We start from the raw sequence: 14,928 nt of genomic DNA, 5'->3' as shown, positions 1-14,928 counted from the left end.
AGAAGGGGGCGGGGCAGAGGCAGAGGCAGGATGTGAGGTGTTCAGCTGGAGGTGACAGTGAGGTCTCAGTTAGGGGGGCAAGGTGACGGATTGGAAGGTAGGCCAATAGAGACCAATAAGGCAGGGATGCAGAAAGGGTGTAAAAGCAGCCAGTGTATTTATCAGTGTTAATTAAGCGCTTAGAGAGAAGGATCAACACTATGAATGTTAATTTTCACTCTTTTAGTATCATAATATGTGCTGCTCTGACAGTGGAACATTGTAAGGTTACACTTTACTTGACACATAACAGTGTCATAATAGTGTCACAACGGAGTCATGACACAGTCATGAATGAGTCGTAAACTTAATGTCAATGTCACAAAGGCTTTATGGTCATGAAAAGTTGACATTGCTAGGCCTGTCTTTACCATAACCAAATTTCACTTAATGACAAAGTCATAAAATGTTAATGACATTAACATAATGTTCATGACACATGCATGACTGCATTATGACAATGCTAAGACACTGTTATGTCATACGTATGACGTCGGCGTCAAGTAAAGTGTTACCCATTGTAATAGTCGCTGAAAGGACTTTACCATACTATACTACTACAGCACTACACAAGACTTGTAGTGATACATTACGACTTAGTCATTGCCATTGTGATCTCAGCAAATTATTAACAGGGCAGGGTCATGTCTTAACAGATCAAATGTTGAATTAGAGCTGCAAAAGTTATTCTGGAGAGAGGGGAGACGCTGTGGAGAAGAGTGAAACCCACCAATGGTGGCAAAGATGACCTCCCCCGTGATGACTTCATAGAGAGTTGAAATAAGGTGCCAACTAAAAAGGTGCTTTTTTTCCCTCACATAGAAAACACCTCGGAGAGACAATACTGCCTCCCAAGGCAACAACTACAAACAACAAGGTATATCACATTTCCCCTGTCGGTTAAGGGCCAACCAGTTGTCAGCCTTGCTCCCTCCTATAAATCGTGGTGCTACACGTACGTAGTACGCTGTGATTTTTACATGTGTGTCCTCCGGGAACATACTTCACCCGCTGACAGAGCCAGTCTGGTGGTGTTATATTAATGGCAGCAGCCATGCCCTCATCTGGCCATCCGATGGGCTGGTTATGGGCTCCTTCTTTCACTGACGCATTTCTGCACCTTGCAGGGGGCGTGGTGGCTCAGAAAGTGAAGAACTCAGGTGAAGAACTCGAATCATTGGGACCCGGGTTCGATTCCAACCCAACCCAAGGTCATTTCCCGACCTTTCCTCACTCACACCCACTCATTTATTGTCACACTCTCTCTCTCTCTCTCCTGTCCAAATGACGGCATAAAAGCCCCAAAAATATATTAAAAAGATTAATGCATCCTGTGTATCGCTACAGTGCCTAATCTTATCTTGACAAATATTCTACACAGAGCTCAGCTCTGGTCAACGTAGGCTAAATCATCACCCACGCCAAAATACATTAAGATACAACAACCATTACATTACTCATACTGTAGCTTACTGTAGCTTTTGTCCAAAGAGACTTACATTTATCTAGGTACAGAGTATTAGTTACAGTCAGTGGAGCAATGTGAAGTACTGAGCCTTGACCCAGGGCACTTTAGCAGCCTTCAGACTCCTAGACTAACTCCCTAACCATCACACCACATATGCCAGGACAGTTAGCTCCACAAACCATAGGAATGGCCATGCCGGTGCTATGCCGGTGCGGTAGCCTTTTTCATACGATATGTCGCAGGCAATGATGCAACACCATGTACAGAGATGCTGCGCTTGTCTGGGAGCTTTCGAGCAAACTGTCTGACAGTGTTGTGTTTCATGTCCGCTGCCTATTGTCCAGGGGGCATCTTGGCGGTCTATTACGGTCATAGACTGTATAGTGGTCCCTATAGTCCCTTTCCATTGATACTGGGCCCTCGCTTGGTTGGAACTGTGGTCTCGTGGACGAGATGTGTATCGGCCATGTTCTGTGGCCAGTCAAAACACAATCAAACTGCTGTGGTAATCCACATTGCAATAGCAGGATAGCAATAGCAGCAATAGCAGAAGCACACGGCATCACAATGAATCCATGTTCATGGACAATGTATTCCTTCCAGAACAGCAATGGCAAGCTGAGCAGATTCAAAGAAAAGCATGAGGTGCATGCTCTGTACTGCTTTGGTAAGTAGGCCTACCAACTTATTAAGACTGGGTTTCAGGGAGATAGAACATGTTTCTTCAAACTCAAACTTCAAAAAGCCCCATACATAGTCTTCCTCTTAGCACAGGGCCTATGTTATAACATTATTGTAATGCCCGTCTTAATCAGTTAGTTAAGGCTCTCTGCATTGCAGAGTTGACTATTGCAATACCCTACTTTTGGTCTCCCCCGAAGGTCACTCGGGCAGGTGCAACTACTCTATGATGTAGTTGTATTTCCAGATTGAATAGGGCCACAGACAGGTCTGATGAATTTGACTGATTATGCATTTACGAATAGGGAAATGACATTTCAGTGCAGTCACATATAGAAAGCCACTAAACTACGCAATGTTATTGACCAAATGTACAAAACATGTGTAAAAGTATACACTTAGTAAAACATATGCAAGTACAGTGTAATTGTAAATGTTCACAATAAGGTGACTGTCAATTCATGATGCATTCATTACAACACTTTTTGAGCCCATAAGCATATTCATTTTTAAGGCTCACCCTCTCCAAGCGTTGCTTTTCACACACCAGATAGAAACTTTGACTGAGCAACTTTATCATGCACACAACGCACACAGAAAAGAGCTACAATTGTTCAATGTTCTTCCGGTTGAAAGCATGTGTCTGTTTTTTTTCTTACCATTCTGTTGCCGGCTGGGTCACACGTGTACTCTGAGCTTTTGAAGATGGTGGTATTGGCAGTGCTGGTGACGGAGTTGGACGGCATTGTCATGAAGAGTGACTTAAAGTTACTTCAATAATTAAAAAAACGATATAAAAGTAAAAGTAAAAAATGAGGTCAAAAGCTGATAATCCTTCTTCAATACGATCCCCTGTAAATGCAAGCAGAATAGTGCACTGGCTGAGTTGCTGGACCACATGGTACCAATCACACGCAGCATCACCACCAAGTTGTAATACATGTATTATAATGTAATAGCCTATAACACCACGTGTGCAGAAGAGGTAACGCACATATAGACTATGCTACTGCATTATAGGTCTTAACCTTTCCTGCGTATTATCCTACCGCTTTTTCTTTCTAGAGACCATGCGTAAGAGGATTTGTTGCTGCTGAACGGCGATAGCTTATAATAATTCAATGCGATACAATATAAATTAGACCTATTAAATCCCAAATAGCATTATGAAAGGCAATGTCTCCTCCTAATAAGACAACCGCATGCATATGGCTTCAATGGCCATGAAACCGGCTCGCATAACCGCTGTTTTCATTAGGGTTGAATTATTGCAGTAAAACGTTTGCGCGCCCCCGGCGTCTATCAAGTAGAGCCAGGCCAAATGTGCCGGACTCACAATTATCCGCACCTCACCTTCCTGTCATCAAGGGTCAGGTAAATGTCGCGAAAAAGGTGTGCTACCATAGGTATCTGGGACGATGAAATCTAATGCGCTCCGTCTGGTCGCTACCTCCATTTGCTTTTCTTGAGCGCGCAAGACAAGTTTTGTTCGTTATTCATTGATAACTGACCCAGCTTTGGAGTGGAGACCCTATTTGAGGCCGAGTCCGTTAGCAGGAAGAATGCTGTTTTTGACGCTCGACGTGTAACCTAAGACAGTAGTGAGATCGTTGTTCTGGTGTTGCACGCACGGTCATCAAGTTCAAGTGCATATCGCAATGTCTTAAGCCCACATCTGCAAACGCACGAAAACGCCTGGCTGTCCCCTCCACCATCGGCTTTAGCCTACTTCTTCTTTTTAATATGGCCTCCATTTACGCTAGGTCGCAGGTAATCGCGCATGGTGGATACCTCTGACAGCGGGAATTGTTCATAAAATGAGTGTAACGCAGCGTTAATTACCCTTTTCGCCAAGTCCCAGGCCTGACCCTTTTTGTTTCCGCAGGCTCCCGGATCCTCCTTCGGCTTCTCTCCCCGTCCTCCACCTCCCCAGCCGGCCAGCCCTCCTCCAGATGCTCCGCTCTCACTGCAGAGGCCAGCGGATTTAACATGCCTCTGCCAGGTCCTAAAGCGAGCCCGGTTGTGGTATTTTGTACCCCATAACCCCGTGCCTCATCCATACACCTTCAGTACGGTGGGAGAGGGTAGCTTACCTTCTCGGTCATCAGATTTATGGAAACAATACATCTAGTCTCACGAAGCGCAATACGCAGTCTGCAATGTTACTCCTTTAGTTTCAGAATGTTATTTTTTTCGTTTTGTTCTTTTGATGGTATCTCCCAAATATTCTGTGTATACCCAATGCACACAGTATCATGTTTATATGGTATATTACAAACCATTATATTAACCATTGGTAATTGGTGTAATTTAAATATAAATCAAAAGGTATTGAGTGTGGGTATGATCTTGTCAGCATGTTTTGCAAGCCCTTGGCAGCAGATAGGGACATGTTGCGCACTGTAGGCTACTGTTGTCAAGTGTCTTAATCGGTTGGATATCTAAAGAGACATCTACTGTATGGCAGCTGACATTTCAGTTATTTACTCATATATATGATATATCACAGCAGACAAACTATTTCCCCCATAGGCTTTGCTTTAACACAGCTCAATTTAGCAACACCACTAGAGGGACACATTTCCCTTCTCTGTCTGTGACCATCACACTCATGCAGAGAGAGGGAGGGAGGGATGGAGAGAGAGAGAGAGAGAGAGAGAGAGAGAGAGAGAGAGAGAGAGAGAGAGAGAGAGAGAGAGAGAGAGAGAGAGAGAGAGAGAGAGAGAGAGAGAGAGAGAGAGAGAGAGAGAGAGAGAGACTGCCTCCCTCCTCTGATCTGGAAGGTTCCACAGAACCAACAGAGGAGCCCAATGTTCATGGACAGTCCCCCTTGCAGCGGGTCACTTGGGGACAGCTAGGGTACACACACACACACACACACACACACACACACACACACACACACACACACACACACACACACACACACACACACACACACACACACACCTGACTAAAATACACAAACACAAACACACCACCACCATCACCACCACCACTGCCAAAACTCAATGAAAAAGGACATATAATACACATAATAAATGATGTCAAACGCAAAAATCATCCAACATATTTATCAACTATAGCCTTCTTTCTATGTTAGAGTAACGTCATTAAGAATTGAATGTAGAAAACAGATGGATGTGTACATCCCCTGTCAAAGCGCATGACAAAGGCTGATGCAAGTTTTGAGTTACATACGTCTGCACACTTGAAATCCATTCATTGCATTTATGCAATGGCAGAACATTTCAACTGTATAGTCATGACCACAATGTTGTTCGGCCATATGTCCTCTGTAGGACTAGGTGTTGCTATCCCTCACGCCTAAGGCACAAACGAGACACTGAGGCAGTCAAATGAGTGACTCAGGCATAGGTAATGAAGGGATTCCAAGTGTGTGGACTGTTAACAAACACACACACACACACACACACACACACACACACACACACACACACACACACACACACACACACACACACACACACACACACACACACACACACACAATATGTGCACAAATGCACACATGCATGTGATCACCTGACACCTACACATAATTATACCTACATGTATGTGCATGTTCACACGTGAACAAAAACACAAAATGCTGCGAGTAACTAGTTATGGCTCAGAAGTGGATTACTACGGTACATGCATGTACATTTGTCAATGCTAACATTACTTTCCTCTTACTCTGTTATTAAACCCATCGACAACAATACTTGTTCTGAAGAAAGTGTGTCCAATCACCGGGGTGTACAATACTGAATAAACACAAATCAAGTTAATTCATTTCATTTCAGAGCATCTTTTAATATATTTCACAATTTATGAATTTACAAAAGACATACATACATTTGGTGACAAACCATGGCTGTAAAAATGACGTACAGAACCATAATCAACAACATTTAATTTTTAGCAGCAAAACCTTCAAAGCAAAACAATTACATACTTTATTTTTGTCCAGCATTGACTACCTGCACAGGTTGGCATGGATGGCGACACCTCAGCATTGGGGATGTGTGTCTTCACACATTGGTTATATATATATATATGTCTTCCAATGTAAGGAGACAAGCTTGGGAATACAGGAGATATTTCTTGAATGGGGCTGTGATTGTACTGTCCAATGGTGCAGCCAGCATGTCACATGATGGTGCAGGTGATCTACTGACTCATTTAAAGCCAAAGAAAAAGCACACGATCAATAAAAATATGCTGCAGTTCAGATACAGTAGATACATTTGCACACACATCAACCAACCACACACACATACGCACGTACACACATACACACAAAACAAAACCAAACAGAACCAAAACTGAAACAAAATAAACTTGACACAGGCAAATGTTTTGCAAATCTTTTGGCACAAATGTAAAAATGTCCAGACCCACAAAATGAACACACATTAAACGGATGCTTGCATTCCTAGACCAAAGTACAAAAGAAGTCCTAACTAAATGGTCGCGCAGTTTGATGCACAGCAATGCTTTTAAACAGCTCACTGTCCTCTACAGCTAGCACACTATTACACTGGTGTATTGCATTCATACCTTTTCAAGAAGGCTGCCTGACTTAGGACCTTTGTGTCTCTTTAGAATGGTGTTTTTTTAATGTGATACACTTAGCTTTGAGTTCTGTGAACGTACAGTGATGTGGTTCTTGTTTTAATGTCTCTTTCCCCACACATCTGTTACAAATCCAGCTGCCTTGACCCTCCCCCTGAAACAACAACAAAAAACCTACCTAATAGCTCTTTGCTTTCAAATATACATTTGGCATAAACACTGAAACAAATTAAGAGATTGCAGAAAGAAATTCTTTCACACGCAATGTGAAAGGAAGGCCCTTGTCATCTTAACATTTAAAAAAAACCCATGCTTTTGTCCAGGCCCGTATGTATATTAAGCTCCAGTAATAATCAAACATTGCAAAAACCTCAGTAAAAATAAAATAACAATAATGAATCATACTTAGCTGCCGAATGATAGTAATGTTGACACAACATTCACAAGAAAACTCAGCATTTACAAATGGATATGGGAAAGCAATAAATGATCAAAATTAAAAACAAAGTTTTTTGTCAATCACGAAGATGCTAATGTGTCAAAGTGTCGTATCGTAGCATCTCTAGTCGGGGCTCTGGTGCTTTTACTCTCTATCCAGCCGATAAGAAATGTTTACTTGTCTGATTTAATTGTTGACCAACCCCAAGACATTGCTGCAAGTAATGCAGGCATGTCCAACAAAAGGCCATCACTGATTGGTGAATGGACAGCGGTATATAGATTCATAAAGGAAAACTCAGTTTTTTTGGCAACTGGGGCCTTAACTCTCATGTAAACTACAATATACTACTTACCCATGGTACTTTTGTGTGACTTGGAGCGCGATAACCGCAAACCACTACACAACGAGAGTCACTAGGCTAGGGCATTGATTGGCAGGTGTTAAATCAGTTGTTTTGTAATTTGTTCATTGTGATACGGTAGTGGCAATTTCGTTGCAGTCCTGTTTCAAAAGTTTAAAACATTCATCCTTTCTCACGGGGGTCTCCAAACCGCACTAAAATGCAAAAAAAAACAACCAAAAAAACTGTTTTTCCTTTAACTGAGAATATTTGACTCGAGATTACATCCCCGCCTCTCTCACTGGGGGAGGGTGGCACATAACAATGCACCCACTTGCAGCAGCCACTTGCAAGACGTGCTTCACACTCTTTTTTGTCTTTTTGTCAACTATTACCGATCACAACAGGTTTCCACCCACATCTTTTGAGCCCTTTCCTTCATAGGTTACAGGCCAATCAGCACTGAGCGCAGTGTTTTTATGACCTGCGGTGCCCTTTGACCCCGCCGCGGGGGCATCTGGAGTCCATTAGGCCCATTAGTTCACGAGCGCGTCCCCCCCCTGTAATGCTCCTGAGAGTCCCTGAGCGCCACTTCATTAAACACAGACAATTATATGACTTTCCATTTCATGAGAGGGAAAGCCCTTGAAATGAACAATGAAAAAAAAAACAACTAAACCAGCAACACCTGGGAGTGGAGTGGCCTGAAGGTATGACTCCTAGACTACTACTTTTTTTTTCATATGGCGAGGAAAAAAAAATGATAAGAGGGACACACAGACACAGACACAGAAACACACACATACACACAGACAGGCAGGCAGACAGACAGACAGACAGACAGACAGACACACACACACACACACACAACGCAACGCAGGGCGGTTTGATATGACATGAAAAAACACACTCTAACACATTCTCCAGCACAATGTATGCAGTGGGCTTAGCAGCAGTGCAAATACACGCCAAATAAATAATCAATCTGATAGATGGATAATATCGATTTGCAAGTAAATTCATAAATAAATACTGTGCATAAATACGAAAATAAATACATAAATATGTTATGGACTTCAACACAAAAAAAATAACAAGAGTCTGACTTTCTCCCTCTTGGCAAACCCACCCCGTGCAGCTAAGCCTGAGCTACATACATCCCTTCCAACCAAGCTTTACCCTTCCACCACCCCGCCCCAGCACAGCCCACACCCATCCCCGACATGCACCCCAAAACACCCACCCACCCACCACACATCACCCCCACAGTCCCAGAGCTCCGGCTGTCTCGACACATTGCCCCAGACATGGTAACTGGAACACCCCTTCATACAGTATGTCTGTGTTCAGCAGAAGCGATGGAGGGGTTACTGAGAGTTGTGTTGGTACTACAGATGACTGACAACTGTGCACAGCAGTATGAGACTGGTAGATGGGGGATAAAATGTGTCCATGTGCTTTTGTATTTCTGTGTGTATGCATGTGTTAGTGTAGGTGTGAATGTGTGCGTGTGTGTGTGTGTGTGTGTGTGTGTGTGTGTGTGTGTGTGTGTGTGTGTGTGTGTGTGTGTGTGTGTGTGTGTGTGTGTGTGTGTGTGTGTGTGTGTGTGTGTGTGTGTGTAGGATTTTCCCTGTTGCTGGAAGGTGTAGGAACCCAAGATTTGAAAAAAAAAAACATTGATGAAACTATTCACACAGATTAACAACGACACACTGACCTCATGGTATACAATCGTGACTTGCCTGTTATGTGAAGGAATACACAGTATATAGATATATCATAAAGAGCCATCCTGTTTTTGTGTGTAGTACTACATTTGGGGACCATTTTAACCTTAATAAACTACACCTTCACTCAAAGTCATGGCTGATGGCGGCTAGTGATTAAAAATAATGTGCATGCTCTAGTTCACACTGCTCTAAGAGTGGAGAGGGCTGTGAGCTGTGGTGGTGTTCACCTTACCCTTGACATGGTTACGGTGGCCTTCAGATCATCAGATATAATTACATTGATACAAAATCAGACTTTCAGTTACACTATCTGATATAATAAAACACACCTGCAGAAAACAGCGGAAGGGAAACATTGTGTGTGCATCAGCGTGTGTATGTTTGTGTGTGTGTGTGTGTGTGTGTGTGTGTGTGTGTGTGTGTGTGTGTGTGTGTGTGTGCGCGCGCGCCTGTGTGTGTGTGTGTGTGTGTGTGTAAGTACATGGCTATGTGCGTCTTCTTAAGTGTGTGCCATGTTGCTATATCTTGTCATCTGCAGTGTGTGAGAGTGAGATGAGAAGGAGGAGAAGAGTAAGCCGTTCCTAGGTGAGGCAGCAAACCAAACTCCGACCAGGAAGTTGGAGATGTACGTGGGTGAGGGAGCTTCCTGTTGACCGGGTTGGGTACCCGGGCACAGACCTAGTGTGCATTCCAATGTACATACTCCCGTCCTCCACTTGTGCTTGTGGCCTCGCCCCGCCTCCTGGCCCCTCCTCTGTGGAGAAAACACTTAAGTTTCCCTGCTGTCAGCCTTGCCACAACAACTTTTGGAGGACTCTTCTTCACTCACCATTCAGTTTGCAAATGAGAAAATGACTTTACAATTGAGCTTTTGAGAGATATTGAAATATAATGCTGTTGTCAGTGATGTCATCATGACATATTACTTCCTAGTACAAGGCCACAAGCCCAAGTGGAGGACGCAAAGTCGCATATTGGAACGCACCCTTACACTGTGCAGAAGAAGGCCCCATCGTCCTGAACAGCATGCAATATTCTGAGACATCGTGCCAGGAAGGGATCATATTGTTGATGTCGCTGGCTTGTTTTTCACTTCTTCATTTGTTTTGGTTGTTTGTTTGGGTTTTTTTCCATCTTGTTTTGCTTTTTGTGTGAATGCCTCCAGGATGTCGAGAATGATGGGTGGCGGTCCATTTCCCATGATGCATTTGGCTGGGATGGGAAGAGGGTGGGAATATGAAGCACACTGTCAGAAGGATTCACTTTCAAGTGTCAACTTAAGAGTATGCATAAAATGGAAAGCATCTCTTTTGTCTTTGTAAAGGTACACTGTGCAGGAAATTGCCAAAAAAGGTACTGCAACTATGCTGCTCATTGAAACTGGGTTGCCTATTGCCAAATTTTATCTTTTCATGAAAGTTTACTATGTAATAAACTAATATTTTCTAGTATGGTCCAAGTACAGTCATTTTTGCAGCTAAAAATGGCTATTTCTGGAAATTCAAAATGGCGGACCATGGGGAAGTTCCCCTTTTCACGTATGAAAAGTGCAATTTTTCCAGTCATAATGAATACTTAGAATTTGACAGTGGTGGAAAGTATTCATGAAAAAGGTAACATAAGTGAATGGGCATGAATTCTGGAAATAAACAACTACAAAGCTTACACAGTGTACCTTTAAAGGATAACTTCTGCCAATTTCGACATGCAGTTGTAATGCTCACACTACCCTGGACTTGTCAGTACCTGAGAATATTTGTTCAGCCTTTTCCGAGATCCTGGTCATTGTAATGGGGGCAGTGTATGTTTCAATTTCAAAAAAACATCTTGATTTATTCCCAATAACATCCAAAAGGTTACGCAACATCAGCCGACAACTAGCAAAAAGCTATGTCTTTTGGGATAATATTTGGAGTAGGCCTATGTTAAGAAGGTTTTTAATGTAAACAAAGTCTGCCCCCATTAGAATAGCTCAGATCTCGGAGAGGGCTGAGCCAAAAAAAAAAATGCAGCATCACCAGGTACTGACAAGTCAAGGGTAGCGTGAACAATACAAAAGAATATTGAAATTAGCAGAAGTTCTCCTTTAACAAACACTTCACATAAACTGACTACACATCACATGGAGGTGGGTGTGAGAAGTAGAGGGTAAGGGTGCAGCAGCAAACTTACCTGATATAAGCACTTCTCTATTCTGTGACAGCTAAAAAAAGATAAAGCAAAGATGCAGTTATATATTTTTTTTACTCTGGGAGCTGTGGGAGACATACTTTCCATCAAAAATTAATTCAAATCATTAATAAATCATTAATGGTGTCTGCCTGGTGTTTCAGAAGTGTGTTTAAAAGAATTAGGCTTACACCCGGAGCAATTCTGAATTACCATGATGGCAGTAAAGAGAGGGGGGGCTCCTAATACTTCAATATTAATATTAATAATAATAATAATAGCCCTTATGCAAGACACAATGTTGCCATTATGTAATCGGTCACCGCAATAAGAGGTTGGGACCCGGCAATCAAATGATCCATCAATCTGGAAAATGGCTTGAACATGGGCATTAATTTCACTGAAAGAAGCCAGAGAGGAGAGACGAGGCGAGGCGAGGCGAGCTGGGGGAAGGATTTGGAAGACCACTTGTAAATACAATCAAACATTACATCACTCAAAACACAGCCCACCATTCATAAGGCTTTCATTCCCAGCCCCAAAGGAGAGGCGATGAGATGAAATAAGGGGAGGAGAGAAGAGAGAAGACAGAGGAGAGAAGACAGAGGAGAGGGGGGACAAAAGGACAGGCAATTAAGAGAGTGAAGAGGAAATGAGAGTGGAGGTGTAGGCCCTGCCGTGGCCAAACGGTAAGGCACTCGTCTGCCATGCGGCCGACTTGGGTTCGATTCCTGGCCCCGGTCCTTTGCCGACCCCTCCCCGTCTCTCTCCCAATTCGCTTCCTGTCCACCTCTTGCACTGTCCTATCAAATTAAGTCAAAAAAGACAAAAAAAGAGTGGGAAGGTGTAACTCACCTTTGTCCCTCCCGTTCCTCAGATTCTCTTCCTCTTCTTCCAGCCTGTCATCCACTGCAAAAAAAGTCCGGAGATATTGGACTATTAGATTGTGACTTCAATTTGCCGATAGAAGACTACCATTTTTGATCGCAGTAAAAGCTGTACCCGAATGGAGCTCTTTGACCAGTGAGGACATTGTGTTTGTTATGGAGTCAGCAGCAACCAGAAGATCGTTACGAAGATTCCTAGGTACACCTGAAACACCAAAGTACAAAAAAAGATGCTATCAGAAAAGATTATAACTGTGCCATACTGACGGGCAGCAACACAAAATTACCAATTTCTCTCAAGTAAAAAAGAGTCCCATTCATTAAATGAATACTTATTCAGTTTTTTTTTTCATTTTCAAACATGATAATTGGAAGTTATTATGAATCTCATCATGATTAGCTTTATCACTTAATATATTAATCACAAACACCTTCAATAATAATCATTCTTTAGAAGCAGAGATATGGAAGTACCACTTAGCCTTTCAAAAGTAAATTTATACAAGGTTGCTATTTTTATTACAATTATGTTATTCACAGCAGTGATTCACCAAGAGCGTTGTAGAATGTAGAGCATATTCAGTTCAGAAGAATTATGTAAGTGTGCGAATATGTACCAGAGTCGCTAATCTTTACCCTGCAAGTTAACTACATTCCCCAACTGATAAATAAGAGAGATATGTTTCCCACAGTGGGTTTACTCCTCAACCGAGGTTAACCTAGAGGCTGGCAGCATTCGGTCGGAGATGCTACAGGTGTGTGTGTGTGTGTGTGTGTGTGTGTGTGTGTGTGTGTGTGTGTGTGTGTGTGTGTGTGTGTGTGTGTGTGTGTGTGTGTGTGTGTGTGTGTAGACAGGGCTTCTGACAACTTTGGCTGGGCCCAGGACAAAATCGTCTGAAGGACCCCTCTTCTCCAGTACCTACAATGGAAATGGGCACCCTATCTCCCTGGACCCTGGAACAACTGACTTGTTTGTCACCCCCTCCTCTACATAGTGCAGTGTTTCCCAACAAGGGGTACGTGCACCACTAGGGTTATGTGAGCACATAGCAGGGGGTACGTGGAAAATCATGTTGGGAGAGAGGAAGAGATATACATGTACAGTCGAGCATGAGTGAGGGGGTACTCATTGTATGCCATAAAGTCCTAAGGGGTCACAGTTTAAGAAAAGAGAATGGATGAGTGCATCTGTGGGGTAGTGGGGAAATATTCAGGTGCTCATTGGTTTTCAAAGTTGCAAACTTGTAGAGAGAGAGGGTCCGAGGCACTCTGAAGTCCGTATTAAAAGTCCTTTATTAATACATGGACACCATATAGCCGACGCGTTTTGGTCGCGTGCGACCTTCTTCAGGGCTAATTAAAAAGTGAAGCAAACAGGTGAGTCCTTAATAATCTCAAAGACATGTGATTGATGTGCTTTTTTCTACAATTGTTTTTTCTACAATTGTTTTTATTTGTTCTGTGTTATGTGTCTAATAGTGTAGCGACAGGCTCTTGTCACGTGATATGGTCACATGTCTTTGAGATTATTAAGGACTCAAATGTTTGCTTCACTTTTTAATTAGCCCTGAAGAAGGTTGCACGCGACCGAAACGCGTCGGCTATATTGTGTCCATGTATTGATAAAGGACTTTTAATACGGACTTCAGAGTGCCTCGGACCCTCTCTCTCTACAAGTCCTAAGGGGTACTCGACAAGAGAGGTTGGGAGACATTGCTCTACTGTAGTGTGTGTAGGTGTCTCACCCTGAGAGAAAGCATCCAACACGTCGCCGCCCACCCCTGCCAGGCAGTCCTGGGGAGTGTGTGTGGGCGTGGAGCCGGCGGACGTGGAGCGGATGGGCATGGGCATGGAGCAGCTGGCACTGTGGCTGGGGGAGGAGTGGGGCGAACCGGACTGGGCCTATGGAGAGAGAGGGGGAGAGGGAGAGAGAGAGGGAGAGAGAGAGAGCAAGAGAGAGAGAGAGAGAGAGAGAGAGAGGGAGAGAGACAGAGGGAGAGAGAGATTGAGAGACAGAGGGAGAGAGAGGGAGAGAGACAGAGGGAGAGAGAGAGAGAGAGACAGAGGGAGAGAGAGAGAAAGAGAGAGGAAGAGAGAGACAGAGAGATAGAGAAAGATAGAGAGAGAGAGAGAGAGATAGAGAAAGATAGAGAGAGAGAAAGAGGGAGAGAGAAAGAGAAAATTACCCTTTCTGATTTTGTGTTCTTTTTTTTGCTGACTTGACACCGAGCAGAACAAGACTGGGCATTAAAAATAATGACAACTAGGCGACTGCATGACCCCACGTCAATGCAGACTTCACATCCCGTTACCCATAATTCTATTTGTACAGCACACAAACCCATTTTCTGTATTGAGAGACAGAGACAGAGACAGACAGATAGCAAGACAGAGTGATAGAGAGAGATTAAACAAATAATAATAAATAAATAAAATAAAACACAGAGAGAAAAATAAAGGGAAAGATAAAGGCAGAAAAAGAGAGAGATAGAAATATAAAAGGATAGAAAGATAAAGAAACAGAGAGATCAATGTCACACAGCGCTGGCTTGTGGCTCTCAGCAGAGAGGAGTGGAGACAGCAGCAGCAGC

General features: G+C 43.1%; 2 protein-coding genes across 5 annotated transcripts in view; both read right to left on the bottom strand.

Annotated features, from left to right (window-relative positions):
* The window catches only part of LOC134435353 (DNA (cytosine-5)-methyltransferase 3A-like), an 84,997-nt gene extending 80,872 nt beyond the window's left edge, over positions 1-4,125 (bottom strand). For all 4 annotated transcript variants that reach the window (XM_063184256.1, XM_063184257.1, XM_063184258.1 and 1 more), the window contains exons 1-2: positions 4,031-4,125; positions 2,848-3,040 (exon numbers count right to left, since the gene is read on the bottom strand). In XM_063184256.1, coding sequence (XP_063040326.1) covers positions 2,848-2,940 — 93 coding nt within the window. In that variant the 5' untranslated portion in view covers positions 2,941-3,040; positions 4,031-4,125. The remainder of the gene's footprint in view (positions 1-2,847; positions 3,041-4,030) is intronic.
* Positions 4,126-10,131: 6,006 nt separating this feature from the next.
* dtnbb (dystrobrevin, beta b) overlaps positions 10,132-14,928 on the bottom strand; it is a 66,719-nt gene continuing 61,922 nt past the window's right edge. Inside the window, exons 17-21 of the mRNA XM_063184255.1 lie at positions 14,083-14,239; positions 12,453-12,542; positions 12,306-12,359; positions 11,454-11,484; positions 10,132-10,493 (exon numbers count right to left, since the gene is read on the bottom strand). Of these exons, the coding sequence (XP_063040325.1) occupies positions 11,471-11,484; positions 12,306-12,359; positions 12,453-12,542; positions 14,083-14,239 (315 nt within the window). The 3' untranslated portion in view covers positions 10,132-10,493; positions 11,454-11,470. The remainder of the gene's footprint in view (positions 10,494-11,453; positions 11,485-12,305; positions 12,360-12,452; positions 12,543-14,082; positions 14,240-14,928) is intronic.

This window comes from Engraulis encrasicolus, chromosome 19 (genome assembly GCF_034702125.1).
Source record: "Engraulis encrasicolus isolate BLACKSEA-1 chromosome 19, IST_EnEncr_1.0, whole genome shotgun sequence".
In the NCBI taxonomy this organism is placed as follows: domain Eukaryota; kingdom Metazoa; phylum Chordata; class Actinopteri; order Clupeiformes; family Engraulidae; genus Engraulis; species Engraulis encrasicolus.
Note: the sequence above shows the minus strand (reverse complement) of the source record. Positions and strands in the feature narration are given on the sequence as shown.